A 27,496-nucleotide genomic window follows, 5' to 3' on the forward strand; every position below is an offset into this window, starting at 1 on the left:
ATCTTTGTAATCATCAATCTTTATTTTGCCCGATTGGGAATTTTACAAAACAAAGCTTAGTTAATGAAACAATAAAATATGCGTTTGATATAGAGCGGTCTGTCGAGTGTCGCGCGTAGGTACACGGAGCGATATAAGACTCGTCAAATCAATGGCGTCCAGTCTGCCATTCGAAATTTTGAAAAGAGATACTAAGTCGCACACTGTGCGTCTCAATGATAAATCGGTTAAATTTAGTAAGTTCATGAGGAAAGTGAATTATGCGTCCTGTGTCAATAAATATAGCTTTAAAATATCGATTAAAAGAATTTCTCCAAACATTCTAAAAGTCTAAATAAATTAAAAATTCAGACTGTTTTCCACTAAAATTTGATTCATATGACATGGATTCCGTTGGTCCATAGTAACCGGACTCCACTGCTCAATATGTAGGCACACTATATAATTTCACAAAGGCGACATTCTGCGCTCCGGGTTATGTATATTGTATATATTTTTTTATTGCAAGCATTTGCATAATATTCTTATTTTATTCATATCCGAGGAAAGTGTTCGTTGAAGGAACCTCGCATTAAACAAATACGTAGGGCAGGGATGTTTAAAAAGCGTTTAAGACTTTATTTAGAACTTTTACGAATCTTGACAACGTGCCAGATTATAATTCTAATAAATTCTCGATAAATATACCTTCCAGGAAAAAATAAAAATAATATTTGAATATCTAAAGTTTATGTTAATATCGCACAATATTCCAAACGGTTCGGAGCGGGTACGACTATGGTATCAATGGGTGTATATTTTAAGGCCGAGAGTGAAAATGAAAGTGAATAAAATGGGGAGAAGGAAGGTCGAAAGTACCTGGCTTTTAAGAAGCAGCCACCAAATACGGCTAAAGCTATTTCATGCAGTTTCGATTCTGAATGGTGATCTTTCACCTGGGCGATAGTGAGGGTATCTACTACTCTGATGGAGGTGTTTCAACATTTTCATTTCACTAAATCGTCGATCAGCGCCATTCTTAATTTCGGACATTTAAACGGTTCCTGTAAAACACCCATTTCAGTTTTCCTTCAACATGTGATCAGTTGTTAAGCCTAACAGTAATGTACTTGATACTAAAACATCAAACTATCATATATTTATATGTCCTTTAATTTCATAATTTTTATTGCGGATCTAGTTATTTGAAATAAGAATTATTTGTATCACGTTTTTTAATTTTATTCAATGAACTGCTATGTTTTTAAAAATGATTCCTTCTATCTAAAGATATTATAGATATTAGACCTTATCATTTTGAAACCAAAATTATTAGATTTACCGGACCATCCTTGCGTCTGTAAAAGCAAGAGAAACAAACAAATATATCAATTTAGATGCAGAACAATAAAGCAATCTTAAACAATGGTTTTCTTTGAACCTGCCATAATTTGTGGAATAATCGCCAGTATCTCGGAGAGAGAAGATACGGTCTGGACCTGCAAGTGCCATGTAACGTGATACGTTCCTGAAGACAACAACTATGAAAGTTACTTGTTATTTTGTAATTGTTTGAATCAGAATTTTTCTAGGTTACTAAACTTATGATGAAAGAATTTTTTTAAAGGACTGAATCTAGGTGAATCCAAAATAATTTTTTTTAATTGAATTTTTATTTAATAATTTACTGTTATTTAGTGGATTTAAAAATACAACTAATCAAAAACTTGTACCTTTGTTATTTTTCTGTCAAACATCTTATGGCACGCACATTGGCTCAACCCTTTTTTAATTCGATTTTTGAATTAAAAAAAAAATCAATCAATTAATTATTTATGTTCTGTCCGCACCTAGGTAAAAACCTTTGAGGTCAGCCCACTGTACTGTATTGTTCCTTTAGAAAAGATAATGTTTCATTTGAATTCTTGTTGACGTCTAGTAAATTCTACTATTTTCTACTTCTAGCCGAGAGCAACAATCCACCATGTTTTAAATGCTGTGAATTTTGGCACTCGCTTTGCGAAATAAGTAATAAGACGCCAAGTGGTGTGAATTATGAGGGTATTTAGCTGCTAACGAATATGATTTTCAACTTTTTAGCTGTTTTTAACATGAAGAATGATACGTTTAAACTGAAATATTTTTTTTTAATTTTTATTATACGTGCCTGGTATTTACATTAAAAAGTGCCACGTATTAAATATGATCTAAGAAAATATATTTTAAAATAGATATACAAGATTGCGCAGAAATAATTTTTATTAGAAAGACATTTTCCTTATAAATTGGGCACTGTTTAGTTAAGTGTTGTGAATTTAATTATAATATTCTTATGACGGGTTGTTTCACAAGATTTGAACAATTCATCAAATATCAAAGTTGAATGAAAAAAAACAATCGTTAGCAAAAAATTCAAATATTAACGAAAAAATGATTCAACACATGGTAGAATCACAATGGAGAACCATAAACAAGGGCGTGCCACAAGGAAGCATTCTTGGGCCTTTCCTCTTCCTTGTGTACATAAAAGAACTTCCAATAATTTGCTGGCACAGAATGTTCAATGTTTGCTGATGACACTGCTCTGTTATTTGAATGTACTGGAGACGTTGGCGAGTTTAATGAACATGTTAACGAGACTTGTCAATCAATAGCAAACTGGCTGTTATCACAAAATCTGTCGCTTGACACAAACAAAACTGAACTTCTAAAATTTTGTCCAGTACAAGCTACACCTATAAACATAATTGTTATCTTTAATAACAATCATATCAAACCTTCCCAAACTTGTTCACTGCTGGGAATACTACTAGATGCAAATACAAACTGGAAAGAACATGTATCTTAAACATCGAGTGAGTAATCACCGCATACTATGGATACGTATTTTGGATCAGCACCTCTTTTGGATGATAAAAACATCTTTGGCGTTTACTGAGTTTAATTATATATATAATTATTATTTTTTTGGTAAACTAATGTTTAAGACAAGATTTTTTTTATGCAAAACACAAAGGGTAACAATTATTTTATAAGCAATAATTATTAAAATAAAATCCTGCCTTTTCTAGATGTGGAGGTGATGCGAAAACACGATGGTAGCCTAGGGCATACTGTATATAGGAAACCAACCCATACGAATCGGCACTTACACGCTGATTCGCACCACCACCCAGCGCAGAAGAGAGGACTTATCCATACATTGGTGACCCGAGCGACCAGAATATGTGAAGAACATAAAATCGGAGCGGAATTTACGAAGCTGACCGATGCACTGGAGCTTAACGGTTACCCAGAAAGTCAGACAAGGCAAATCAGCAAATCTGCACCAAACGAAGACAGAATTGAACAAGAGTCGAAAGGCTGTGCCTTCCTGCCTTATGTGCACAATGTGATAGACAAAATCGCCAGGCTATTGAGAAAGGAAAGTATCAAGACTGTCTTCGGAACAACAACAAAGATAAAGGACTTATTGAGGTCTGCTAAGACTAAGTTTCCTCTGGAAACAGATGGAGTGTATAAACTCAGCTGTTCTGGATGTGACAAGGTCTATGTAGGCCAGGCAGAGCGGACTATCTCCAAAAAAATTTCAGAACACTCGAGAGCTTGTAAACTCGGCCACCCTGACAAATCGGCAATTGCCGAGCATTTGATTGACACTGGGCATTACTTTGGATTTTTCCCTGAAATCCTGGGGAGACCCAAAACTTATAGAGCACGGCTGATTACGGAGGCCATTGAAATTCATAAAAATCCCGTAAACATTAATAGAGACGATGGAGCTAAGCTCAATAGTTCTTGGTATCCGGTAATTGACGGCTACACCAGAGCTAAACGAAGAAAACCACTTTAAATAAAAAATGATACGCTAATGTTAGCTCAGAGGGTTGGAGCTGGCAACACGGTATCACAACCCCATACATAAGCTCACTTTTTGACACAACCTCAAATAACACATCTGCCCTGATGATGGACACTGCAATGTTGTCCGAAACGTTGACTAAAGAAGGAGATAGCGCAACACGGCATAACACCCCAAAAACAAATAGCAAAAATACTTTTGGCCGTGAAAATCTTAAATCATATTTAAATGGCACTACACTTTAAATGAATACCTTACATAAATTAAATACCTATGTTTTTAAAAAAATTTAATACATACATTTGTTAACATGTAATTGTTGGGTTATTTAATATAATGTGTATGTGTTGGGTTAGCTGGAAGAAATAGGATGTAACCCATAAGCTATACCCTTTTTACTCTGTATTTTTGTGCAGTACATGTTTTTTTATATTTTGAATTACAAGTACTGTTGAGGTTTTATTCAATTTCTATGATTATATCATTATTGGTCAGTTGCTACATTTCGTAGAAAATATGTACTGAAATATTTCAGCGTATGTTTCCGTAGTGTAGCGGTTATCACGTGTGCTTCACACGCACAAGGCCCCCGGTTCGATCCCGGGCGGAAACATTTCTTTTTTTTTTTTGAGTGAGCTCAAATTTACATGATTTTTTTTGACAAGGGGATAGAGAAAATTTTGTCAGTTTTGGTTTCACAAAAATTGAAGATTTAAATTATGAGTTTAAGTTGCACATATTTTCACACAAACGTCGTGTCTTGTTACAAAAAATCATTTTAAAATACACGTGTAAGAAATTGTTAAATTAAGAATTATAATATATTGAGTTAATCGATTTTACACCAAATAAAGAAGTATAAGAAATAGCTCTCATTGATCATTTTTTTGCGTCCAGAGATAAAAAACTGATAGAACATTTTGGTTTCTATAAAGCTGTTAAAAACGGTCACCATATTTGATATTGATTAATTTTTTGGGTTACTGCGCTTCCCACTCTTTACAGTTTAGGACAGATGGACACGGTGCCCTAAAAATTTTTTCTTCAAAGGGATAAATGTATCACGGCATTTTAACCCAAAAATGAATAATACTTTTGGCCTTGAAAATCCTATATCTAATATCTAATCCTATATTGAAATACCATATATCTCATGACATTGTTTGTCTTGGGAATTTAAATAGTAAAACTCTAAAGAGAAGGCTTTCAAAAGCTGTGTTGTAGTAAAGCTTGCACAAAAAAAATCTTTTGTGGCGATAAATTAGTTAAATATCATTATTTCCAGTTTCGATATTAATCGAATAGAATTTGTTAAATTTAGTTTCAAGTTTCGAGGAAGTGTTATCGAGTTTTACATTATTTAATGCTAGAACCGATAATCAATTTTCCAGTTTACGCAGACTTTCTGGTTAACAAAAACGAAGTTTTCTCGTGTTTCGATATTGAATATAATAAATTATGTTGTTTGTAACTAACGAGAAACTAGGAGGCGTATGACAAAACTTTTACACGTACAAACTTGGAAGTTCATTTTATGGTTTGGGTATTAAATTTGTTCTCCGTGTCTTATGAATATGAAAGTTATTATACGGTAATGTAGTGGATACTATCTCTTTATCGGTTTTTAGTTTAATTTGTTCAACTCCGTTTTAATTAAAATATTATTTATAAAATTTTTATTTATAAACAAACTTTACTGTGTTATTATTACTACGCGAGACGTCTTTTTCGCCTTCCGAAGACATTTTCGAACTGTGGTAACTACAATAATAATTAAACAGTAGAATTTTTTTATAAATAACCTCCTTTTTTGTTACTAATTCAATAATAACAATATTAATCAACTTTTTCGGTTAGTTAACGTCAAAATTAGGATATACTAATACCATTAAATTTAACCATCAATTTATTTGAAAAGCTGTGTGGACAGTATTTTTGTTATTTGCAGTGTATCGAGGATAACTATGTTGTACAAGAGAAGAGACAAAATAAGATATTCTCCAGTCAGTTTATGTAGGAGAAACAATCGTAAAATAAATGGTCCACTTTCATTTAACAGATTTATTTATTTATTTGTAAGAAACAAACAGCTTTTATATAATATACGAGATAAATATACAAGTTAACTGAAGTCAAGCCACAGAAGTTTCTTATGTTAAAGTGCATTAGAAATGAAGTTTTAGTATCTTAAAATTAATTTGGTGTTAAAGGAAGGGGAGAGGAAGAGGAAAATAGGAAGAGGATAGGATGATGTAAAACATGTTTGGTATGTTTGGCTTGTCTCCCTTAGACTTAAATGTCAGCATGCAGTGTCATTCATTGAAATGTCAGTTAAACAAACGTACCAGTACGCAGTAGTAGTTATAAGCAACAGTTTTTTTCGGATCTCTAGCTAGTCCAGACTCTAGACCAGAAGTGGCTACTAACATTAACAGTTGTGATTTTTACCCGGGACAGTAGACAACGATGCTGCAGCGCAGCAGACCCTCGTAGAATCTCGAAGTATTATAATTTATTGCAGGATTGAAACCTCATGTTAGCTAAAAAAATGCAAACCCTTTGATAAATCACGTAATTGTTACCTTACCTGTCAAGATTAACCCTAAGAAATGTAAATAAAAGATATTATAGGTACGTTTTTCAAATATAGAATAAAAATAATCGGGAAAAAATATTGTAGGTACGTACGAGTACTAAATCATTTATCTGAATTCTTGACACATCAGCTCCAATTTTGAAAATGATCATTAATTTTCTGTTAAATATTATATTAATTTTAGGAACGTACCAAATAATAAAGAATAACAAAAGAAGTGCCTTGTAGGCGTGTTTCGTGGTCCGAATATGTGCCTAATCGAGGCTCACGTTTCCAATACAAAACTGTGTTTCATCACGGTTACGTTATTCAAATGGGATGGCGATGAGCAGTATCAAACAAGTGTAAAAGAGACCGACGGCAAGTTTCTATTCAAATGTGTTTATAAAAGATTATGTTCAAAGGGACTTATAGTTTTCTCTTTTATTCTATGGTTACTTTATACTATCCTTTATTTATTATTTATCATCGCTTGCCTGAATTTAAAATTGCAATAGTTTCAGCAGCACATATGCTGCTCGATGGACACATTTTAAATCCTAATGTTCTGGAACGTATTACGATTTATTTCCCTGATAACTTCCCCAGAGATAGGCAGCAAAGGTGAATATTTTTTAACAGGCGAAACCAACCTACCAATGATCATGGCTCTGGCAAATGACTACGCTATTAAACCACCTTTCTTCTAAGATTTTCAGCAACATTTCCCAGTAAAATCTCAGTGAATAAGCAATTTATTTAACACAAGGCTGCATTGCAACTGATATAATTAACGTATGCAATTGATTTATATACTCGTATGTAAGTTATTAGTTGTAAATGTTGTGGAATATTACTAAAATCACTGTTTTTTACAATAAAAATAATACATAAATTCTTGAAACTATCAGTGTGTTGTTTTAAAATGAGAATATGTATAGTTCCTACTGAAATGTCATTTATCCAATTCTTACCTATCTCTAGCTCACCTTACTGGAGTTATCATGTTTCCTTATTTCCATAACTTGCTTCATCCTTGCATATATGATCACCCAATTCCAACAAACATCATTGATTTCGTACTCATTTTAAATTCATTTACAGTCCTGAATTCATGTTCATCTGAGGCTGTAATTAGTTGTAATTCGGATGCAAGAATTAGTTTCAATTTAAAAAATGACACCTTAATAAAAAAATCCGAGTTTATTGATGCAGAGTTACACATACACAGACCCAAAACCAATATTAGAATTTTCGATAATGAATTGAAAATTACACTTAAAATCATAACAAATCCGAGTTCATTGAACCAGAGTTACACATAGACGGACCCAAAACAGAAATAATTATTCTGTAATAATAGCCTTAACATAAGTATCAACTAGTAAGGAGTCACATTTAATTTGGTATCCACGATTTTCGTATGTATTGTAAAGAGGAAAAAAGTTTAGTTTTAGATAGGATACAAAGTTACCAAATAAAATGAAAATGAGATAAATCAATACAAATTAATTGCATTTTAAACTACTAACAAAAATCCAATCATAGTAAATGTTCAACATTAGTGTCATTAAACATATTAATTTAAGTAAAACAACATATTAAACGAACGAAAAACATAATTTAAACCTTTATTTACGTTCGAATGATCTGGTTAAAGGCCTCCCTGATTCCGGATTCTGGTTTAATTTATTAACAGAGTAATGTATTATTATCGCTGCTGTCAACATTGTTAACACACGGCTGTCATTCCCCAAATTCAAGTGTTGCCAGCAATAAATCAGGGATTAATCGCGCGAGAAGAAAATTGTTACATTTTTAAATACATTTCACAGAAGAGATTGAACGAAATAAATAAGTGATTTGCAAATTAAAAGCGTAATTTTGAAGGGCCGAGTTGGCTCAAAAGTATGTAAACAAATCAAACAAATAATGCTAAATGATATCTTGCAGCTGAGACGATAAGCTTAATCCCTTGGATATAATGAAAGTAGAATGTATATTAAAGTGGGTCATTTAAAAAAATATATAATTTTAGATTCTGTTAGCGATAAAAAGGTGCCAAATGGGTTCAAACCGACGTGTTTAAAATTTTTTAAATTTCTGATACGATCTTTTTCCTCCGGATTTACTTGAAAGTTTTGAAAATTTTCATTTTTAGAGGTATTTTCTAGTGTGTATAAAAGTTACTACGAATCCTTTATACTATATTTTTTATAATATTCTATATCAAATATGGTACGTATTTACGAATTCATTTACAAAAAATCCGAGTTTTGATTATTAGTGGCTCGAGGTTAGTGCGGGGGAAGCACCGATTGCACTAAGCGCAGCGACTCTGCGCAACCGACGTCGGAGTTTGGAGTCAGTATCGCTACGGCTCTTTAAGCTGTAGGTCGCGTTGCAGAAGTTTTCGCAATGGAACGTACTCGGAATGCGTTAAAAAGTCCCATATTTGGTGAAATTTGCGACGTTAAAGACAATGTTTTACCAACTTATTGTGATGTTATGAAGTTTTTTGAGTGGACCAGGCATCAAATAAAATTAAATCAAGAGACCAAACTAGAACCCAAATTTCAGCAAATAGAGTGTACTGTGACAGCACGAATTGAAGAAATATGGAGAAAGGCTTCTATTTCCATCGTTACACACTCGCGAGTAGCACGCATGTTGAGGTCATATCATTTTAAATGCAAAAACCTTCTTAAGTCACATCCTAAAATACCGGAGAAAAAAATGGAGGAATTCCGTCGCATTAGTAATGTGCTGTTTGATATTTCGTCTTGCAAATGCAAAGATTTCAGTAAATGTGACTGTCCTAAAGATAAAAAAATACCTGTAAATGAACAGAGTTTCATTAGTGACTAACGTACTACACGAAAAATGATTATAGGAAATGAGGATACCGCTACAACAAAACGAATGAAAACTGCGTTGAAAAGAAAACTTCTGAAGCAAAAATCCTTGCGTACGTCTAAAAAGGAAAGCACAGGTAAGCCAACTACCTCTCTAATCGATATTGTACCCGACTAAATGTCGTGTGCATACAGACTGAAAAAAATAGGGGTTAGTTACACGACTCAAACGACTTTGTAAATGCCAATCAATTGACTTTCGTCCTGAAAAGGACGTTTCTGGAATATACACGACTTTGTGCGAAATGCAAATCAATTGAACCTCGTCCTGAAAAGGACGTTTCTGGTATATAGACGACTTTGTGCAAATGCAAATAAATGAAAGATTGCCTTTAAAAAGGCAGTTAAGTATGTCAGCTTCTTAAGCCACGTGGTGCCCGCCGGAATCTTGTCGATGCAGGATTCTTCTGTTGAAAGAGAAAGGCCAATAAAATTCTCAGAACTCGGCAGAAAGGGGCAGCGGCAGGTAGCTCGTAGATGCGAAGGTCCGAGGCGAGGGTGATCCAATGGAGAAAGAGAATTTAGAATTTAAAAATGCTGCTTTTTGTCAAAGTTGCGACTCGGCAACGGCACATAAAAAAAGGTCAGCCAAGGTCCAGCGGACCGTTTTATGGCTTCTCATTGGTCGGATTTCTATAGCCGTTGGAGCGTACCAGCCAGCCTTGGACCCCACACTTTCTAATTTGCTACCCGCCGGCCAATTGTTTATTGTTTATTTTTTTACAAGTTACATTTTTTACATTTCAAGGAATTTGACAATCTTAAAGCTAGGTACACAATGCAGAGTTCCGTGAATGTGGACAATTTCAAAATAGTTTATTAATGTCACATCCACGGATTAACATTATACGCAAACAATATTTATTTATTTCTTATAGTAGTAAATAGTAGCGAAAGATGTAAACAAAAACAATATAAAGTCATTCTTAAATTATAATGAACAAGCGTCCGATATACTCCCCCCGGTGCAGCCCTCTGCGCCAAGCTATTTGAGAGGACGTGAAGTGTTTCGACGATCTGGACAACCGGTACCCCTTGTTCGCAGTTGGACGGGCCGTGTTGTAGATGGTTTTGGAGTGGTGGATTTTGGGGCTGGCAGCAGTACGGCAATCTTAACGGCTGGCCGCACATATATCCCGGAAGCTGTTTGAATGCGGGCGGTCCTCACTTGACCATCAGCGGCGGGTTTTGCATCGATGACTCGGCCGCGCGGCCAACTGTTCCGGGGTAGCGCAGGATCCATGATCACCACAAGGTCATCCTTTTTGATGGGCTCGGCCGGGTGGTGCCACTTCTGTCGGGCGCCCATAGTGGGGATGTACTCTCGGAGCCAGCGCCTCCAGAACATATCTGCAAGTTGTTGCCCGATACGCCATTGGCGGCGGAGACATACCTCTTCTTCTTTTTTGTCATACAGGGACAAATGGGGGCGCTTTCCGACTGACCCCAGAAGGAAGTGGTTTGGTGTCAAGGGGTCTTCATCTCGTGGGTCAACAGAGACGTGAGTCAGTGGTCGGTTGTTGACAACAAACTCAGCTTCTGCCAGTGCTGTGCGCAGGGTCTCTTCCCTCGGCGCCCTTTCCTTTAAGGTAGCTTTCAAGGCCCGTTTCACCGACCGTACTAGTCTTTCCCAGGCTCCCCCCATGTGGGGACTGAGTGGCGGTATGAAACGCCACTCAATGCCTTTGGTAGCCATGGCGTCCATAATTCAAGAATCTTGTTTTAGTGAATCCAAGGCTTCCCTGATCTCAGCGTCTGCTCCATGGAAATTCGTTCCGTTGTCCGAGTACAGAACTTCGGGCTGACCTCTTCGGGCGGTCATTCTTTGCAAGGCCATAATGGCAGAGTCGGCAGTCAACGTAACAGCAAGTTCCAGGTGAATAGCGCGGGTGGAAAGGCAGGTAAAAATTGCCCCATAGCGCTTCTCCCGGTGTCTGCCAACTGTGACCTCCATTGGCCCGAAGTAGTCCAGCCCACAGTGAGTAAAGGGACGCACATGATGTAACAGGCGGTAAGATGGTAGCGCCACCATTAATGGTGGAGAGGGCTTGCTTCTTCGTATGCGGCAAGTGGGGCAGTCGTGTGTTATTTTCCGGCTGATAGTGCGGAGCCGTAGAATGAAAAAACTGCAGCGCATCTCCGCCACTGTCTTCTCGGTGCTAGGGTGGTCTCCCTTCTCATGGTAGTGGCCTACCAGCAGCCGAGCGTACGGGTCGTTGCCATCCAATATGATGGGGGTCTTGGCCACGCTCGTGGTCTTTGTCAGGGCTCGTAATCGGGAACTCATCCGCAAGACATCATCTGGGCCGAGGAAGGGAGTCAAGGAATTAAGACGACTGCCAGCAGGTAGCGCCTTTCCATGTCGTATGGTATGCAGATCAGCTGCGAAGGCGTCTTCCTGGGATTTCCTGACCCATCTGATCTCTGCTTCTTTCAGTTCCTCTGCTCGTAATGTGCCCTCGGCGGGTTTGTGAGACCCCAATCGGCACCGCCTGACAAAACGGAGTATCCATGCTGTAGATCGAATTAGCCGGTTCCAAGATGAGAACCGTTTGATTAAGGGGAACGCCTCTCCTGTAGTGGTTATTAGGCCTACATAATGGGGCCTGACCTCCAATACGTCGTTGTCGGGTTTCTTGGTGGGAGATCGCTCCTTTGGCCACTCGCTTTCAGGAGCAGTAAGAAATGCAGGGCCACAAAACCATCTTCCTTTTGGTGATAGATCAGGCACTTCAGAGTCACGTGTTCCGATGTCGGCGGGGTTCAACTTCGTCGGCACCCACCTCCAGTTAGGTATGCTGGTCATCTCATCTATTTCACCCAATCTGTTTGCCACGAATGCAGAGTAAGCGCGTGGATCAGTACGTAACCATTGAAGGTTACACCCACCCTGTCCCACCCCGGTATAGGTGACTTATGGTCACCCCTTCGGAGCTCTCGCATGAATCTAATTTTTTTGAATAAACGGCTCTACGAAGTACAAAATGAAGCTAGACCTTCAATGTCCCCGCATACGGTGTTAGGAAGCGGTAATGCGAGCGCTTACAGTTACTAGTCTAAGAACAACACAGAACAATAAACATCAAACAATCAGGTGAAAAGTGTCAGGCAAATAGTTGGTGGAGGGAACCCACACTCCAGTACCTGTAAACACAAAGAAGAAATAAGTGACATAATAGAGTGGCGGGGGAGTTTCGCCGAACCACGACTGGCAGTCCTGTTGAGAGATTGGTGGTGGTTGGGGCGACTGGCGCAGGTCAGGACTTCCACACCCCTTAGCCAACCACCCGGTGGAGCCCTGAAGATAAGTATGGGAAAAAGAGGGATAAACCCTAAAGAACCTAGGGGAAAGAAGCGTCAGGAGGTCGGAGGCAGGGTGGAGGTTACCCCAACCCGCACAGTCGCCCCTCTGACCACCAACGCTCCTCAGGGGTGGCGCAGGTGATTGGCGGAGTCCCCCGGTAAAAAAAAAGGAAATAAAAGAAGCTCCAGCAAGGTAATGCGGGGACGAGGCCCGTTGTCCAACCCCTATTGGGGAGAAGTAAACAATACAAGACAAACAACGGAGTTCAGTTCTAGCCTGTAAACTCGTTGCCGTTACTGAAAAAAGAAAAAAAAATACATATAAAAGAAGAGAAAAGAAAAGAGAAAAGGAAAACAATAAACAATCCAAAAGTGCCAAAAAAACAAAGTTGAAAGTGTAAAAATAAAATCTGCATAGTCTGTAAAGAGGACAGCATGTGAAGTATAAGATAACAAAAAAGTAAAACATAAGAAAAGAAAACTGAAAATAAGAAGAAAAATAAGAGACAAGTTATTTAAAAGAAATGTAAACGAAAGAAAAATCATCTGCAGCAGCTGGTACAGTAAGGAAAGAAAAATAATAAAAATAAGAAGAACAGAATAGCATAAACAATAATCGGAGATTTGTAAAAGAATTAGTCATGGAGCAGGAGCAATACACCAGGGGTTCTCAGTTATCACGCTAGTCAGCGACTCTAAGCTCAGACCATCTCTCAACCCAGATCCTAGTAAACTTCCTCAGACATTCGAAATTAACTCTGTTAGAAACAAGATCGGTGTTCCACACCGGTCTAATGGGGACATTCAGACCGTCTATCATTTCGTCTCTGGCATCCTTCAAGATCTCACAGTGCCACAGAATGTGCTCGGCCGACTGGTAAGTATTGCCACAAGCGCAATTGGGATGGGTAGACAGGGCAAGGCTGTGAAGCCTCCCCCTGAATTCCCCATGTCCTGAGAGGAGCTGCGTCATGTGATGGTCCAGTTTGAGGAAGGCCCCTTCCATTCTGAGTTTAACTGATGGGAAGAAGGAAAAGGTCCATCTTCCCATGCTCGACCTATCCCAACGGACCTGCCACTCTTTAAGCGAAAGGTCCCTCATCGTCCGAAGCAGTCCAGGGAGAGTTCCCGGTCCACCTGGTGTCAGAACGACACCAAGATGGGTTGCCGGGGATCCTCTGGAAAGTCTCTGCTTGGTTAAGACTTCCCTAATCTCCAGATCGATTGGCAAAATGCCGGCCAAAACTGGCAAAGCGTCCGAAGCAACAGTACGGTATGCGCCAGATAGTGCCAGCAAAGAAGTTCGCTGGCCCCTAGTAAGAGCGAGGAGTATAAGGCAGTTATCCAGGCGGTGCTCCCAAACAGAGGCAGCATACGAAACTTGCGCAACGTATACGCCCCTGTACAGAGCACGTAGTGCCGGACTGCGTAGTCCCCATTCAGCGGTGGAGAGTCTCCTCAGCTTTAGGAACAGCGCCGGAGCCTTGCTTGAAACATCTTTAACATGAGCCAGAAATGAGGACGATCGATCGAGTGTTACACCTAGGTACTTGACCGTGTCTGCAAATTTGATGTTGGTGTCTCCCATCCGGATGGTAGGGTTTCTTGTTCTACTGAGAGAGCCCTTCATCAGGAGACCCTTTGTCTTGTGGGGAGCGAAGGTCATCTTATTCCTCTCCCCCCATTTAAGGAGGGTGTTCAAACCATCACCAGCCTTTTCTTCAATTTCCTTTCTGCTGTTCCCCGAGACAAGATACATTTTATCATCCGCGTAGTCGATCATGATACATCCTTCAGGCAAGGGTAACCTAGAGGAGTCGTCAAAGTCAATATTCCAAAATTCAGGTCCCAGAACGGAGCCCTGAGGACAGCCCATATTTACTTCGCGTTCTATAGTAAAATCACCATAGGATATCGAGACAGTTCGTCCCGATAGGTAGTTGTCAACCGATTTAAACAGGCGTTTTGGACAATTCCTACTTTTAACCTTTGTGCGTATCATGTCCCACCACGCGAAGTCGAAGGCACCAGTTATATCTAAGAAGATTGCTACAACATACCTCTTTGTGCAGACCTTCACCCAGTTAAGCGCAAACGAAATGGCGTGCACAGTGGATTTACCCGGGACGAAACCAAATTGAAGTTCACTGGGCGGTGATAGTGTACTGCGAAGACGCTGCCGAATAAGTAATTCCAGGATCTTACCGAGGACTGGGAGCAAGGTTATCGGGCGATAAGCCTTTACATCGGTGAGTGGTTTGCCGTTCCCTTTAGGTATAATCCTGAGCACGCCCCTCTTCCATTCAGAAGGGAAAATTCCTCTTCTCAGGCACGATTCCATCACTTGAAAGAGCTCCTCTTTAGCGTGGACCCAGACATACTTCACTATTTCGCCGTTGAGTCTGTCATGCCCTGGTGCCTTCTTTGGACCCAAACCCTTAATTATAGCATCTATTTCAGCTCTAGTGACGGGAGTGATTCTATCCTCTTGGGCGAGGTCTCTAGGTGGAAGCCGTGCTAGATTTCTAATCTGTTTTTGGTGGTCACTTTCCCCAATTACTGACTCTACAGGGACTAACTTGCCCAAAAGTGTGTTGAGAGTAGAGGCCACGTCCACAGTCTCAGCGTCCCTCCCATCAATATTCCCAATTAAACTTGACAAAAACCGATCCGATCCCTTGCCGGATTTTTCAATTGCGCTGTGGATTTCCCACGGGTTGGCGTTGCCCACATCTTTAACCCAATTATGCCAGACAGCTCGTTTCGCAAGGAGAACCGCATGTTTGAAAGTTGCCCTGGATCTCCTGAGAGCGGCCTGAAGGGCAGCTGTCTCCTCCTCCGTACAGCTTCCCCTCCTGGATAGTCCCAAGGCCCTATAGGCTCCTTTGTAGGCCCCCTTTAGCGAAGTCAGCTCAGGTGACCACCACGGCGTTCTAATTTTCGTCTTTGGGTTTGATCTGCCCAGAGAGGAATCAGCCGCAGATACAACGGCAGAATTGAAAAAGTTCCCCAAATTGTCCGGATCATTAGCTGCTACGTGATGAAAATCCCTTAATGTATCTCGTAGCGCCTCCCCAAAGTTATCCCAATTCGCCCTGGAGGTGTTGAAATTCCAGGAGGATCTCGGAGTTTCAGTTTTCTTAACACCTATTGTGAATGTGATTAATCTATGATCCGAAACTATTGCGCATTCATGGACTCTCCATTTAGATATCCTGGCCGCAACTGATCCAGAGCAAAGAGTTAGATCAATGTTGCTCTCTCCTAGTGTGTTTGAAAAGGTAAAGAACGAACTCTGTTCGTTAACGATACAAAGGCCTTGCGCAGCAATCAGGTCTTCGACGGCGTCAGTCCGTGATCGTACTGAATGGGTTTTATTATTGTCAAACCAAAGAGGAGAGCGAGCGTTAAAGTCCCCTCCGATAACTACGTTACGACCTTTAAGCGCGTTTAGGGCGCGCGTCAGACTCAGGATATGTGGTCCTACCGGGTTCCCCCATTTAAAATAGACTGAGATCAGATAGATCTCAGTATCAGCAAACTTAATACATACACAGGTTTGGTACTCATTAGACAGCCCAGCCAGAAGGAGGGGGCTGATCAATGATGTATTGACCAGAACACCCGCCCCTGGGGATGAGCCGACTTCGAGTACCGCTCCCGGAAATTCAATTGGTGTCTTACCTTCCCGGGTGTACTGCTCCTGAATAAGCAAAATGTCAATGTTGAGGTCAGACATGACCCGCTGAGCGTCCAGGGTGGCCAACCGGGATCGCTGCAAGTTAATCTGACCTAGGGAGAGTAAATTATGCGGAGCCATAATCGGTCATACGGACTTGGGCGTTTATGGCGGCCAGGTGGGCAGGACAGTCCCTGTCTCCCGTTGGATGGTCGGCAGTCTTCTTAAATCGGGTGCAGGTAGCGCAGACAGCGGGGAGTGCCTTCCTGGGGCAATCCTCATGATTGTGTCCCACAGCGGCGCAGTGGCGACAGGTTTCTTTCTCCTGGGAGCAGGACTTACTAATATGACCATACTGTTGACACTTGAAGCATCTGGTCGCACCTGTATAATCGCGAGTGCGGCAGGCGTTCCACCCAAGGAAGCACATTCCGCTGTCTAGTAACACCTTACGGGCAGCTGGATGACATGTCACCACCATGTTCATGGTAGGAGTGTCGCGCTTGCCAAACAGCGAGACTCGCCGCATAGGCCGAAGGTGATCTTCCAAAGACAATGTGGTCTGGCCAGATAAATTATTGGAGAAAATCTCAGTGAATAATTCCTGATCTGCGGATTGTTCGCCCTTTGGCACGTTGTAAATCACTATTTTTGGAAGACGGCCCAAGGGATTGATCATCTTCAGGCCATTTGCAGTAAGTCTCGCTTCGGCTTTCTTTATATTCTCCAGATCCTTGGAGTCCTTGGCTTGAAAGGCCATTCCCGCTCCTTTGATTTTCCTAGATCGGACTATTTGGAAATCATCCTTCTTGGGGTTAAGGATTTTCTCCAACGCTTTCTGAGTTTGCTCCGAGGTTTTTCCCTCAGGAGCCTCAGGGTAAACCAAAATTGTAAGTGGCTTTTTAGGAATCGGACGCTCGAACCCATTAATAACTATTTTTTTAGATGCAGGCAGGGACGAAGCAGCCCTGCAGTACGTAACCAGCACAGAACGGTTGAAGAGTCTGTCCAGAAGATAGTCCGGTTTATTAAAGCCTGGCTTTCTTTTAAGATGGTCTTGGCTAATCTAGCCGCCATGAGTGCGGCTTGCAACTCAAGACGGGGAATGGAGAGGGGTTTGAGTGGAGCCACTTTACACTTGCTGGCTAGGAATGTCGCGTGTAAAACTCCCTGCACGTCTTCTGTGTAGTATGCGACGGTGCAGCAAGCTTGTTCGGACGCATCGCAGAATAGGTGTAAGGTGACGCTGCTCTGCTTGTGCCGGAGGGAGCGCCTCGGCACCAAAACGCTGCTCTCGTGAAGCAAGCTTAGCCAATCTCTTCATCTCTCGGCGTGCTCAAGGGTGATCAAGTCGTCCCATCCAACACTCGACCGCCACACAGCTTGTAGCAAGATCTTTGACCGTATTGTGAGGCACGCGACGAATCCAACCGGGTCGAAGATCTTCATTACGATGGAGAGAAGCTGCCTCTTGGTGGGCCGTACAGCTTCTTCGGGGCTGACTGCATTTTGAAAAGAGTAAAGGAAGCAGTCAGTGGATGGGTCCCACACTAGCCCTAGTACTCGCTCCATCTCTTTGTCCCCGCTGCTGATGTGAACTGTGGAGCTCGCCCGGTCTCCGGAAGGAATGTCAACTATGGCTTCCGGACTGTTAGAGGCCCAGTTCGTCAAGTGGAACCCTCCCTTTGCAAGAAGGGCACTCACGCTTTGTACTAGTGCGGCAGCCTCGCTAGCAGTATCTACCGCATCCAAATAGTCGTCCATATAAAATTTGGAACGAACGGCTGCCGCGGCGGCCGGGTACTCGTGTTCGTATTCCCCGGCAACCCTGTCTCGTACGTACTGGGCGCTACTCGGCGAGCATGTGGCCCCGAACATCATTGATGTCAACTGGTATGTGTCAGGTTCGTGACATGTTGGTGACTTCCACAGGTACAGTTGTGACTGCAGATCATCCCTCCTTATCTTGATGCGCAGGAACATCTCCTGAATATCGGCTGCTATGGCAATAGTCCCTTCTCTAAAGCGAAGGATGTTCCCAAGAAGAGAAGACAGCAGGTCAGGACCGGTGAGCAGCTGGTCATTTAGCGAAGTCCCTCGGCATCGACTGGCAGCATCAAAGACTATTCTAATCTTTCCGGGTTTGTTTGGATTGAGCACCGCAAAATGTGGGAGATACCACTTCCGAGGGGCAGGTGTTGATATCTCGCGATTAGACAGTTTCCTGGCGTAACCTTTAGCTACCAGCTGACCCATTTTGTCAGTATAGGCCGCTGCTAGGCTTGCATCTGCTGCCAGCTTTCTCTCGAGGGACTGTAAACGTTTCAGGGCACAGTGGTAATTGTCGGGCAACGTGACTTCCGGGTTTCGCCATAATAGCCCGGTTTCCCACCTGCCGTTTGGTAGAGGACGGGTGGTCTTTTCCATCAGGGCTGTGGCTTTGAGTTCACTCGCATTGACTCTGGCCGCAGATGTTACGCCGAGAGAGTCGACGGCAAAGTTGGATTTCACCAACTCTCTCAGGCGGATGTCTGCGGCTGTCTCCATCTGCAGGGCCAGGGTGGTAGCTGGGCCGTTGCTGCCAGGATCGGTACCACCGTGGGCAATCCACCCTAGTGCGGTCCGCGACACTATTCGCGTGGTGCCGAAATCTTCCCGCACGTCTCTTGATACTATCAAATGAGCATTGTCTTGCCCGATCAGTATCCGAGGGGTGACGCGTCTTCCTGGGACACGCTGCTCCGGTAGACTGAGGTCAGTCACTGTGTGAGCCGTAATATGATACTCATCACTGCTACCTGCACCTCTTATGGTTATTTTCACCCGGCGGGAGTGCAAGTCAGATGTGCACATTCCCTTTGCTCCATGAATTTTTAGCCCCTGGACTGGGCCGCTCGCGCCAATTTGTGCCGCAGTGTCAGCATCAATGAGGGTAACCGTGGAGCCTTCGTCAAGAAGCGCGAACACTGAAGCTTCATTTTCATACGAAGTGCTCAGTACTACTGGCACGATCTTCAGTAGTACACGGCAATCCGTACTCTGGCGTCATAGATTGACGGCACCACTCACGACGGTATTCACTGGCGCGGAAGCGGGCGCGGGGTTGTGTAGCAGCCTGTGGTGGGGGGGCGCGGCAGCCTCCTACTCCACACCACACTTTAGAGGTGCACTCGCGGGTATAGTGTTTTTCTAGGCACTTGCGACACAAAGTACTCGCGCGCACTGTTTCCCAGCGGAGATCAACTGATTTCGCAAAGAATGCCGGGCACTCACGAGTTTTATGGTTCCCGCCACACTGCGCACAATTAATGTTTTCACTATTGTTTTTGTTTTTATTGTTCACTCTTGAGTTAGCGGGCACATTTGCATGAACTTGTTCGCGGCGCGGGGCACGTGCAGACCGTGCGGGGTCAACCATTCCGCTTAAGGGGATCGCGTTTGCAAAACTTTTCAAAAATACCGCGAACTGAGTTATGGTGGCGGGAACTGTTTGTCCGCGCACTTCCGCCAACCAGGCTAGTCGCAACGTGCACGGCATTTTAGATGTGACGTCAGACAGCAAGGCAGGATTAGTGAGGTACCCGTCGGTCCGCAAGATTCGCAACGACGCCACGAGGTTCTGGATTGTTCCAGAAAAATCTGCCAGGTCTTCAAGTGATGCTTCGGCGGTGAGATGCGGCAGTTTTTTCACCTTCTCCAGCATCAAGGCAGCAATTGAACCCGAGCCGCCGTATCGCTGCTCAAGGACGGCAATTATCTCGGGGACTTGCGTTGGATCCATCAGCAGGGGGCCGACGGCCTCTCGGGCTTTGCCCTTCAGTGCACGCTGCAACCGAATGAAATTCTCGCTCGAAGTCATCTTGCAGGTGGCCGTGGATTGTGAATATTGGGCCATCCACGTAGGCCACTCGAGCGGGTCCCCCGAGAAGGAAGGTAGGTCCTTGGCGGTAGATTGCCTGGCTATTAGGGCAGCCATTCTTATGTCATCCTCTACGGAGGGACGGGGGCTATCCTCGGATCGCGAGGCACGAATTGCATTTGTAATTGCAGAAGCAAGTTGCGCCACGGAGTCCGCGCCTTGGTGTGCCCACTCACTCGTGTGTCTAGAAGTCTCATCGGCAGTAGGTGGTGGTGGAAATATTGGTGAGAACTCCTGGCTGGAGGAGGTTTGATGCTGGTAACCAGGATGGAGCTGCCGATTGAGGTGCACATTATACCCTGGCTGAGTAGGTATATCCGCATGGGACAGACTGGCGGGCTGCCCATTCTGCAGGTTGACAGACCGCGGCTCATTGTACGATGCGGCAAGGTGTGTTTGTAGATCAGGGCTCGGCGCATATAGTGGAGGCGCTTGCTGTGGGTGACCGATGTTATTTTTTTTTTTTTTTGATTTTATGGATTCTTTCGTAATCCTCTAACTAGCTAGGGCTTATAACAATACCCTTCATGTTTCTAACTAACTAGTACTGCGGCTGATTAGCCTTATTACTATCACCATCTGATGGTTGTATTTAATTGACTGAATTTATGTTACATTAATAAGTTTTATGAGGAAAAATTCTTAACTGGATAAAAAACCTCATACAAATGACAAGAAAAAGAAAACAATAAGTTCTGAACTTTTTACGCTGTTTGACTTTGTGATTTACTGAATTTAAGTATTTCATTTTTTTCATGTTTTGGCTGCGTCCTTTTCGCTTCGGTGGTCCTGCAAAAAAGTTTGTTAGAGAATTCCTGTGGAAGAAAAAACATATTTTGTTATATTAAAAAAGGATACTATTTCTTCGTCATCGCTGTTATTTTTCTCATGGAGCTTCACGGTGTGATCTCCTTGAGGAGCTCCATTAGGATAATCAGTTTCTCTGTCTTTGATGAGCAGGAGGCCAATTTTTCGCGTACCCTGATGAGGCCTCGCAGTAGGATCATTATGTCCTCGTCATCAGAGGATCCGGTGTTTGGCGCTTGGCGTTGTTCTGGTGTGGTTCTTGGTGGTTCCTGTTGTTCAGGAGCCTGTTGCTGGTGGTTGCTTCGGCCCGCTACGTCCGCCCAGGATCGGCCGTCAACTCTGGCCGCGGGTCTCTGTGCCCGGGGCTCTGCCTCTTTGCGCCTCTGGGCGTTGGATTGCTCCTGTCTGTGCTGGAGAGCAGCTACGTATGCCACCCTGTTGGGGCATTTGCCGTAGTTTGCGGGATGGGCTCCGCCGCAGTTGCAGCAGACGGCCGGCTCTTCTCGATTTGTTTTCGGGCACTCCGGTGTGGCGTGACTTCCTTCGCATTTGACGCAGCGAGCGACGTGTGCGCAATTTCTGGACCCATGTCCGAAATTTTGGCACCTGTGGCACTGTGTTCCGTGTTGTAGATGGTTGCTTCGGTACTTTCTTAATGTAATCCTGCAGTGGCACAGGTAGATCACCGCGGCTCTCAGGTGGCCCATGTTTGTTTCCTGGCCAAAGTGTGCCAGGTAAAGCGGGTATTCTGTTCCCGGGGTGGTCATCATGACCACAGTCCTTGCCGGGAAGCCTTGATTCTCAAGGTCTTCCATTATGTCACCTGGTGACAACTTCGGGAGTCCCCTGATGACGGTCTTCTTGAGTTTCTCTGCTTCTGTGGTGAAGGTGTGGAAAGGCTTCTCCTCTCCACGTAGGGCTGCTGTCAGTTTTTTGTGGGCTTCTACCGAGCTCACCACAACGCTGATTTTGCCTCCTTTGGCATACCGGAAGTTGAAGTGGGCACTTCCAATGTGCCTCTGAACTTCCTTCGTGATGTCTCCGTGCGTCATTGACCCTATGGTCATGATTACGGGCGGGACTCGTGTGCTCTTCCCAAGAGTCGGTGCAGTCGTTCGGCTGGTGGGCGCCTGGTCTCTGCTGGTGGACGCCACTGGTCTTGGTGGCGTCGGGCGTTTCTTCGTCGGTGGCGACGGGATATCCTGGGCTGGTTCGCTTACTTTATGTAAGGGTTCATATTTGTTTTCGTGAACCAGACGAAAAATGGGCTTTGGGGGGGAATGGGGGCGCTTTGAAGCCGTAGCCCTCGTCCATTCCTCTACCATGGGTGATGTGGCTCTTGGTGATCCGGTTGCCGATCCGGAGCCGGTCTGTGATGATCCAAACACGAATTCCTGCTCGTGTGTATCTGGATTGAATCTCCAGCCTGTGGCACCCTCCGGGAAATCCATGGACAGGGGCTTGTTGCGCTTAAAAGTCGCTATTCCTCTTGGCGTGCGGTGGTACGGCATTTTTGGGTTGAATTATTCTGAAACGAGAAAAATTTGGATTAGTTGCGTAATTTGCTGAATGCCTTGAGAAAGGCAGTTGGGACGACGTATGTGAATTGCGAAGATTGCCTTGAAAAGGGCAGTTGGGGCGCGTGCGCCTGCTCCAGGCCGGCTGAATTTCTCCGGCCGGCTGTAAGGTGTTGGGGCCTGGCTGTGTGAACACAAGCCAGACGGAAGCAGTTTTGTGGCTATATTACAAGCCACGAAAAATCCTCAAACTGCGCAAAATCCACAAACTACGCAATCAAAAATTCCATATCTCTCATATCATCTCTATCTCACCTATCGTGACCGATGTTAGATACAGGTCGTTCAACTATGGCAGGCTGCAATACCGTGTGGCCGACTTCAGGTGCCGGCTGCATGCCGTCGTTATAGCCGTAAACGGGCGTAATGATTGGGGCCGAGTTGTAGGCTGGCATTGTACCCCCGTGAGACACGAGTCGCTCGACTACGGTAGGCTTCGATACCGTGTGGCCGACACAAGCTACCGGCTGCATTCCGACGAATGCCGGGGTAGGGGCCGGGATGTTCACCGGCGTAGTTATTTCATGAGACGCCGCAGCCGGGACGATCACCGGCGTGGTTACTCCGTAGGACACCGTGGCCGGGACGATCACCGGCGCGGTGGTTGGTTGCACAGGCCTCAGGGCCGCCAGCAGGTCTGCGATCTGCTGGGCGTGCTGTTGTTGCATGGCACGCATTTCTCGACGTAACTTCTGGACGGTGTCATCGGTTGACGTAAGCCCAGGCGAAGCGACATCATCGGAGCAGATAGATGCGTGGCTCGGGGCCAGGGGAGCCGGGATAGCAGGGCCCGTGGCAAGGGGGGCCGGGACAGCGGGGCCCGTGGCAAGAAGGGCCGGGACCGCGGGCGCGGCAACATCGAGACCTCGGTTGGAGACAGCGTGCTCAGAAGAGCCCGAGGTAAGTGGGCCCAAGTCTAAAGGTGGCGAAGGCCCATCTGGAGCAGCGGGGACAGCGGGGGCGGGCTGGGATGTCTCTGAGGAGCTCGAAACGCCGCGCCCGCTGCGTAGAGTAGGTGACATCCTTCAAGAAGGCGTGAAGGCGTGATGACCTGAAGGCGTGTAGGCGTGTGGACCTGATGACCTGAAGGCGTGTAGGCGTGTGGACCTGACGACCTGAAGGCGTGTAGGCGTGTTGACCTGATGACCTGAAGGCGTGTGGACCTGAAGGCGTGTAGGCGTGTGGACCTGATGACCTGAAGGCGTGTAGGCGTGTTGACCTGATGACCTGAAGGCGTGTAGGCGTGTGGACCTGAAGGCCTGAAGGCGTGTAGGCGTGTGGACCTGATGACTTGAAGGCGTGTGGACCTGAAGGCCTGAAGGCGTGTAGGCGTGTGGACCTGATGACCTGAAGGCGTGTGGACCTGAAGGCGTGTTGAATCCGGTTACCAGAAGGCGTGAAGGCGTGTGAACCCGGTTACGAAGGACCAATTATGTACCCGACTAAATGTCGTGTGCATACAGACTGAAAAAAATAGGGGTTAGTTACACGACTCAAACGACTTTGTAAATGCCAATCAATTGACTTTCGTCCTGAAAAGGACGTTTCTGGAATATACACGACTTTGTGCGAAATGCAAATCAATTGAACCTCGTCCTGAAAAGGACGTTTCTGGTATATAGACGACTTTGTGCAAATGCAAATAAATGAAAGATTGCCTTTAAAAAGGCAGTTAAGTATGTCAGCTTCTTAAGCCACGTGGTGCCCGCCGGAATCTTGTCGATGCAGGATTCTTCTGTTGAAGGAGAAAGGCCAATAAAATTCTCAGAACTCGGCAGAAAGGGGCAGCGGCAGGTAGCTCGTAGATGCGAAGGTCCGAGGCGAGGGTGATCCAATGGAGAAAGAGAATTTAGAATTTAAAAATGTTGCTTTTTGTCAAAGTTGCGACTCGGCAACGGCACATAAAAAAAGGTCAGCAAAGGTCCAGCGGACCGTTTTATGGCTTCTCATTGGTCGGATTTCTATAGCCGTTGGAGCGTACCAGCCAGCCTTGGACCCCACACTTTCTAATTTGCTACCCGCCGGCCAATTGTTTATTGTTTATTTTTTTTACAAGTTACATTTTTTACATTTCAAGGAATTTGACAATCTTAAAGCTAGGTACACAATGCAGAGTTCCGTGAATGTGGACAATTTCAAAATAGTTTATTAATGTCACATCCACGGATTAACATTATACGCAAACAATATTTATTTATTTCTTATAGTAGTAAATAGTAGCGAAAGATGTAAACAAAAACAATATAAAGTCATTCTTAAATTATAATGAACAAGCGTCCGATATAGATATTTCCACGTCTTCTGCATCAAATGAATCCGATTGCAATGATGTTTTCAAACCAAACGTTGTATCTCAAATGCCTCAGAAGCAGGCTGCGGTCACTATTGATTATTCTACACTGTCGAAAACTTGTGATAGATATGGAGTTTCGGATAGAGCAGCGGCAGCCATTGCCTCAGCAGTTCTGTATGACATCAAGTCTAATATTCCAGTTATTGACAAAAGTAAACTTCGCAGAGAACGAAAAAAAACAAGGGAAAATATTAAGGCACAACACATAGTTTTACAAATACCCGCATTATATTTTGATGGCCGGAAAGATAAAACATTAATTATCAGGGAAAAGGGGGGGAGGCATTACAGAGAACTAATCATTGAAGAGCATATTTCAATGATAAAAGAGCCAGACTCAATATATTTGGGTTATATTGCACCAAACTCTGGCACGTCGAAAGTTATAGAAAGAACAATTGTCGATTATTTTTTAAAGGAAGAAATACCATTTGAACCATTAATGGCTATTGGATGTGACGGAACGAACGTGAACGTTGGAAAACATGTAGGTATAATACGTTTGCTTGAAAAACGTTTGGATAAACCATTGCAATGGATAATTTGCTTGCTTCGCATGAACGAGTTACCATTTCGTCATTTGTTCGCACATCTTGACGGTAAGACATCTGGACCTCGAACATATTCAGGGACAATAGGACTAGCTTTAGAAAACTGTGAAAAAAAGCCTATTGTTCATTTTCAGAAAATTGACGGAGAGTTGCCTTAATTATTAACTAAAGACTAGTACAGATCAGTTATATTTGTATAAAATCGTATCTGCAGTTACGGTGGGGGAATTACCTGAAGATTTAGGCCACAAATCTCCTGGAAAAATGTCTCATGCCAGATGGCGTACGCGTGCTAACCGAATTCTTCGTCTGTATGTTGCAACGGAAGCTCCTACAGAGAATCTTATTATTTTAGCAACGTACGTTGTTAAAGTTTATGCTCCGACTTGGTTCAGTATTAAAACTCATCCCACCTGTAAAGATGGAGCACGTTACCTATGGCAGCTAATTTCAGCGTCTAGATACTTATCCCCTGAATTAAAAACTATAATTGATCCAGTCATAGAAAGAAACAGTTACTTCGCACACCCCGAAAATTTATTACTTGCAATGTTAACTGATCCTCACAAGCATATCCGGGAATTAGCTGCGCGTCGTGTTCTAAAAGCACGCAGTAAGAAACTAAGTAAAACAAGGCTGTTCCAACTTCCAAACATAAACCTCGATGCATCATATTACTACGACCTTATTAATTGGCAGCAAAATGTAACCGAACCCCCAATACTGAAGAATATATCGGATGAAGATCTTCAATTATTTGTAGCACAGGGGGGAGAAGGTAAATTGCCTCTTCTGCGTCTGCCATGTCATATTCAAGCAGTTGAAAGAGCTGTAAATACTGTTACTGAAGCCTCGACTACTTTATGTACGAAGTCTGCAAGAGAAGGTCTTATTAAGGCAAAGATTGAGTCTCGCAAAATAATGCCGAAATTTGAGAGTAAGAAGGATTTTGCTGGTATTTGAATACACTGTCTTGAGATAATGTTAATTATAATCATATATTTTTTTAATAAATAAGTCAAAATATTCTCTCTAATTTGTGTTTTATTGAAAAAAAGTTCATTTTTAATTGTTTATCTAATATTTTAAGAGATTTAACAAGGGTGGGTTTTTCTCTATTTTGTGAAATTTCAAACTCAATCCGGAGGAAGAAGATGATATCCAAATATTATTAAAAAATTACGTGATTTTATATCTTCATTTAACACCCTTTTATCACTAACAGACAAACCAAAACAAGTTTTTTTTTTTCCCCCATACAATCGTGACCCGCCTTAATGTATATTTCATTGTAAAGACAGAGGAACTAATGTCGCCACCCTGTTGGCCAGGGTTGTGAGACGGGCTAAGGTAGGGGATGTAGGAAGGGATTTATTGATGCGGTTCTTGAAGAGGCCCGAATTATATGATGATGAAAAAAGAGATACAACGACTTACACAGAAACGTGCCGAAGAAACGATTCGTTCTCACGAAGCCAACATCAACTGTGAACGGGTGTTCCGCTGGTGTCCGTCAAGTTTCATACACCGGGAGTCAAAACCTCTAGCTCTTTTGAGTAAACTCCATTAAAATACCTGTATAAGAGACTCAGATGAACCGCTTTCATCTGCACAGAATTATGGGTATTATTGGGTTCCAGCCCAGAGGTGGCTCACAAATTCAATTGTTGGGTCAAGTTTTTGAGAAGCCAGCTTTACTTCATAGGAGCCCTGATACTTGAGCCTACTTGATATTTACTCCAAACATCTCAATGGAGTCATGGCAATAATTAAATAAAAAAAGATATATTTTCATGATTTACTTTTGAGGTATATTGCCATGTTGCATTTTACTATTCTTTAGTCGGCGAAGTTTCGACCAGAATTACATTTTAAATCATCAGGGCAGAGGTTGAATCGTGTATTTATGTATGTTGAAGCGTTACCGTATTGCGCGCTCCAATTCTCTTAGATATTAATTTCGGTATAATTGGTAA

The 27,496-nt window shown here is 43.2% G+C and overlaps 2 protein-coding genes and 1 non-coding gene across 3 annotated transcripts; 1 reads left to right on the forward strand and 2 right to left on the reverse strand.

Annotated features, from left to right (window-relative positions):
* Positions 1 to 4,381: 4,381 nt before the first annotated feature.
* On the forward strand, positions 4,382 to 4,454 carry TRNAV-CAC (transfer RNA valine (anticodon CAC)). Its single transcript has one exon. It is a non-coding gene; the product is annotated as a tRNA-Val (tRNA).
* Positions 4,455 to 11,039: 6,585 nt separating this feature from the next.
* LOC149419588 (uncharacterized) lies at positions 11,040 to 12,137 on the reverse strand. Its single transcript, XM_089637609.1, has one exon. The coding sequence runs from the start codon at positions 12,135 to 12,137 to the stop codon at positions 11,040 to 11,042; it is 1,098 nt and encodes a 365-aa protein (XP_089493735.1).
* A 5,496-nt stretch (positions 12,138 to 17,633) lies between these two features.
* LOC149419589 (uncharacterized) lies at positions 17,634 to 20,289 on the reverse strand. Its single transcript, XM_089637610.1, has 3 exons — positions 19,774 to 20,289; positions 19,383 to 19,608; positions 17,634 to 19,258 (listed from the first exon to the last, which is right to left on the reverse strand). The coding sequence occupies exons 1-3, from the start codon at positions 20,287 to 20,289 to the stop codon at positions 17,634 to 17,636; spliced, it is 2,367 nt and encodes a 788-aa protein (XP_089493736.1).
* Between the last annotated feature and the right edge of the window lie 7,207 nt (positions 20,290 to 27,496).

The sequence above is a fragment of the Hesperophylax consimilis genome, chromosome 12 (genome assembly GCF_061612785.1).
Source record: "Hesperophylax consimilis isolate HC1 chromosome 12, BYU_Hcon_1.0, whole genome shotgun sequence".
Lineage (NCBI taxonomy): Eukaryota > Metazoa > Arthropoda > Insecta > Trichoptera > Limnephilidae > Hesperophylax > Hesperophylax consimilis.